This window comes from Hipposideros armiger, unplaced genomic scaffold (genome assembly GCF_001890085.2).
Source record: "Hipposideros armiger isolate ML-2016 unplaced genomic scaffold, ASM189008v1 scaffold_42, whole genome shotgun sequence".
Classification (NCBI taxonomy): domain Eukaryota; kingdom Metazoa; phylum Chordata; class Mammalia; order Chiroptera; family Hipposideridae; genus Hipposideros; species Hipposideros armiger.
The window spans coordinates 4,717,077-4,720,694 of NW_017731392.1; the positions used below are offsets into that span (position 1 = coordinate 4,717,077).

Here is a 3,618-nt window from a genome sequence, read left to right on the forward strand (position 1 = left end):
GGCCGGCACCCACTGTATTCTTTGTGCTGCCATTTTAGTTAGGATTTGCCATTCATAAGTTAGATGAGTCTATAATTTTCTCTTTTTTTGGTGCCATCTTTGTCATTTTGGGGTAGCATTGCCATGATTGTTCCTTAAAAGTAATTTGGAAAAAAGTATTCTTCTTTGTCTATGCTCTAAAAAACTTAAATAGTACCAGAATAATCTGTTTCTTGAAGGTTTGAAAAAATTCACCTGGGAAATCCTGATTTGGAGCTTTGGGGGAGAGAGCTTTTCCCTCGATTTTTCATTTTCTTTCAAAGGAACTGGTCTGTCCCAGCTCTTTATATTTGTCTTGAAGTCATTCACATTATTCCAGATATCCACATTTCTTGACATAGAGTTTTGCAAAATATTCTTTTGTGAGTCTATTGCATCTGTGGCTATTTCCTCCTTTTTCATTTCTGATTTTGTATATTTCTGCACTGTCAGTTTTTTGTCTTAGTTAGACCAACAAGTAGTTTATAGTTTTTTGTTTGTTTATTCAAAGAATTCATTCTTCAATTTATTAGTCCTATAATGTGTTACCTTGTCTATTTTCTTGTGTTCTCATTAGGTTTATTTTGTGGCTGTGGTGGTGGTTACTATGTACATATTTATTTTGCTAACTTCTTTAAATATTTATTGTCATTCTTAATTAGCGATGTGGATATCTGAAGCTGTGGGTTTTCCTCTGGACATAATTTCAGCCATATCGCTTTAATTTTGAACTGTAGGGCTTTCATTATCTAGACATTTTGTGATTTTAATCCTGATTTCTTTATAATCTAAGAGTTGTAAAAAAGCGGAGCTTTTGGGGCAGCNGGGAAGGGGAACAGACAAGTTGCTATCCTTTTGTTCTTCAGTCTAATTGTGGGGGACGTCATTTCACTGGCCCTTGTTGGCATTATCATTGCACTCTTCCCGGGTGAGGCAGTCGCTCACTGGCCATTGGAAGGCCGCTCAAGGCAGCTCACAGCAGCTCATGCAAGCACACGCCAGCTGCTGGCCAGCCCCACTGTAGCCTATGCCATAGCCAGTGACTCATGGCAGCCCAGCTCCAGGTGGAGCTGTTGTTCACCATCTTAGATGTAGAGAGCACAGCATCACTGGTCCTCATGTGGGATCTGAACTGAGGCCCTGCTCCTCAGAGCTGGCGTCCCAAGCCAACTCCTAGCCAACATGCCACTCGGCCAGCCCAGTATTCAAAATATTTAACACATGGTCCTGCACAGCACTAATTCCTCAGAATAGATCCTGCTGATGCCAGCCATAAGTAATGGGTCCAGTCATACTTGGGGACACCAACAAAAAAATCAAGTGTCACCAGCAGGCAGGAGACCTGGATCTTTGCTCTCATTCCGACCCCAACTACTCATGAGCCCTTAAGCTGGCTGGACTCTCGATTTCTTCACCTCTGAAGTGAATCCATGATTCAGCACCCTCCCAGCTCGGACACAGTTTAGCTTCCAACAAACCAGACCTCTGCTAGGATAACTGGTAAATGCCACCATGCCTACACCATGCTTTAGAAGGTTCCCTTACCTGCTGGAAAGTTTCCACAGAGCCTCTAAGTTATTGTCCTAGCCAACCTCTCAGTAATGTCCCCTTTCCAGTTTGCTGCTTGTAACACTAGGGCATAATGGAACACCAGCTTCACAATGGGATTCAATCTTAGTAGCTGGAACTGTAGATTATATTCCACTGCAGCCCAGAGGCCACTGTCTTTCAAGGACAGACACACCAACTGTGCTAGGAGCATGCAGAAACCCACTCTCTGCAGACCTCCCGGAATCCGACCCAAGCCAGGTAAAGTCACATGCAGCACAACCATAGGTTCCGACCTTGAGAAGGTGTTCCGGGCGTAGTGCATGATGCTGTCAAAGTCGTACGTCTCTCCCAGAGAGCTCACTTCCCCAGCTTCCATTTTTAAGAAATTATACTCCTGACCTGTGACACAACACTCTGTTAAGGCCTTTGAAAACCAAGGCAGGCACCTGAAAGGAGGCAGAGGGGGGAGAAGGGGGGCCCATAGCAACTTCCGGGAGCTCTGGGAGTCCCATCAGTCAAGTAACTGGGCTGCTGGTGGTTCTTGTGGCTGTTTTGAACAGATTGGAAATCTGAAACTTAGAATAAGTCCTATATGTTCTCCCAACCCCACCACCCAACACCCCTCCCCAAATGTCACTCCAAATTCTTAAGCTAAGTTTGCAGACAGGTTACGTTTCAATCTGATGGAGGGGGGAAAAAAAAATCTCTGCTCTTGCTACTGAAGGAGCAAAAGAAAACAAGTCAGAGTTCGTTTCAGTCCCACATAGTTCACAATTCAGACTCTTTAAAGCATTTTTAAATCAACTGTATTATTCGAACGGCTACTTTCATGTTCAATATAACTTCTATATAAAATTATTTAACATGAGAAAGTATCGTTTTAAAAATAAAGACACTATCTGCTTTGGGGCAGAATGTTTCTAGGCAGAAATACTGTTTTTACATGTACTCCTGTCCTAATTGTATTTCAGTTTCAGAAAAGATGTGTTTCTAAGTCAGCAACAGTGACTCATGAAAGCACCAAGAGAACTCTTTATTATTTTTTTTTTACTTATCAGCTTTGATGCTGCAACAGTGTTCTGGGTGATTTTGTTCCTTTTAGGAAATGGAGTTGAATTTCATTGTCATTTACAACATGGAAAGTCATTTTGCTTCTGTTTTAACCTACAAGCTACGGCAGGTGACCTCTTAGGAAGGGCCACAGGTGGTTTGTGGCGGTACTGGTGACAAACGTCTGCACAGTAGGGTCACTGCCTCCATACTTAGAAATGAGCGTCGGTCCGTTCCCTGCAGCCCCTCTGCTTCCCTCCTGCCTAACCCCATGGATGCCGCCTTCCTCGCCTTTATCTTCCAGACTCCACACAGGCTCCTTACCTGGCTGGATGTTTTCTCTGATGATGGTGACGTGCTGGTCTCTGTCTGGCCGGGTGTGTTCATGCCAGAACCCAACCACGTGACCTAGCTCATGAGCCACAATGCCAAACTTGTCACAGTTTTTCCCAATGGATATGGCCTGTGGGCCTCCTCCTCTTCGCCCAACATAGGAACAACAGCTGGACAATTGCAGAAATACTTGGTCAGGTCAGGGAATAGCAAGAGTCTCATGCCCCTTCCCCGTGTGTGTGTGTGTGTGTGTGTGTGTGTGTGTGTGTGTGTGTGTGTGTAAAATAAACACAATTTTAGAGCTGCTTGTCCAACTCCTCTCCCAATATAGAAATAACCTCCAAAAATGATTCTTGACCTTTTTGGTGGTCATGGGTCCACTTGAGAATCTGAAGAGAGATCTGGCCTCTCTTCCTAGAATAAAGTACGTGGCCTCCTCAACCCTTCCCTCACTGATCACTGAGTCTCTGCTGGACCATCACTGATGAAAAGGCAAAGAGATGGGGAAGGAAGCAGCTGAGCTTGTGTAAAACATGAGTCTTGGTACCATTATCAGAGGAGCCTTAGGGATGACTCTCCTTCTGGGGACACTTATCTTTTTAAATAATATTTATTCATGGGCCAGCCGACTGGCGCGATGGTTAAGAACTGGCTTGGGACACCAGA

General features: G+C 44.2%; 1 protein-coding gene across 1 annotated transcript in view; it reads right to left on the bottom strand.

Annotated features, from left to right (window-relative positions):
* Positions 1-3,618, bottom strand: part of TLL2 (tolloid like 2) — a 124,345-nt gene that overhangs the window by 48,266 nt on the left and 72,461 nt on the right. Inside the window, exons 6-7 of the mRNA XM_019639007.1 lie at positions 2,944-3,122; positions 1,863-1,968 (exon numbers count right to left, since the gene is read on the bottom strand). Of these exons, the coding sequence (XP_019494552.1) occupies positions 1,863-1,968; positions 2,944-3,122 (285 nt within the window). The remainder of the gene's footprint in view (positions 1-1,862; positions 1,969-2,943; positions 3,123-3,618) is intronic.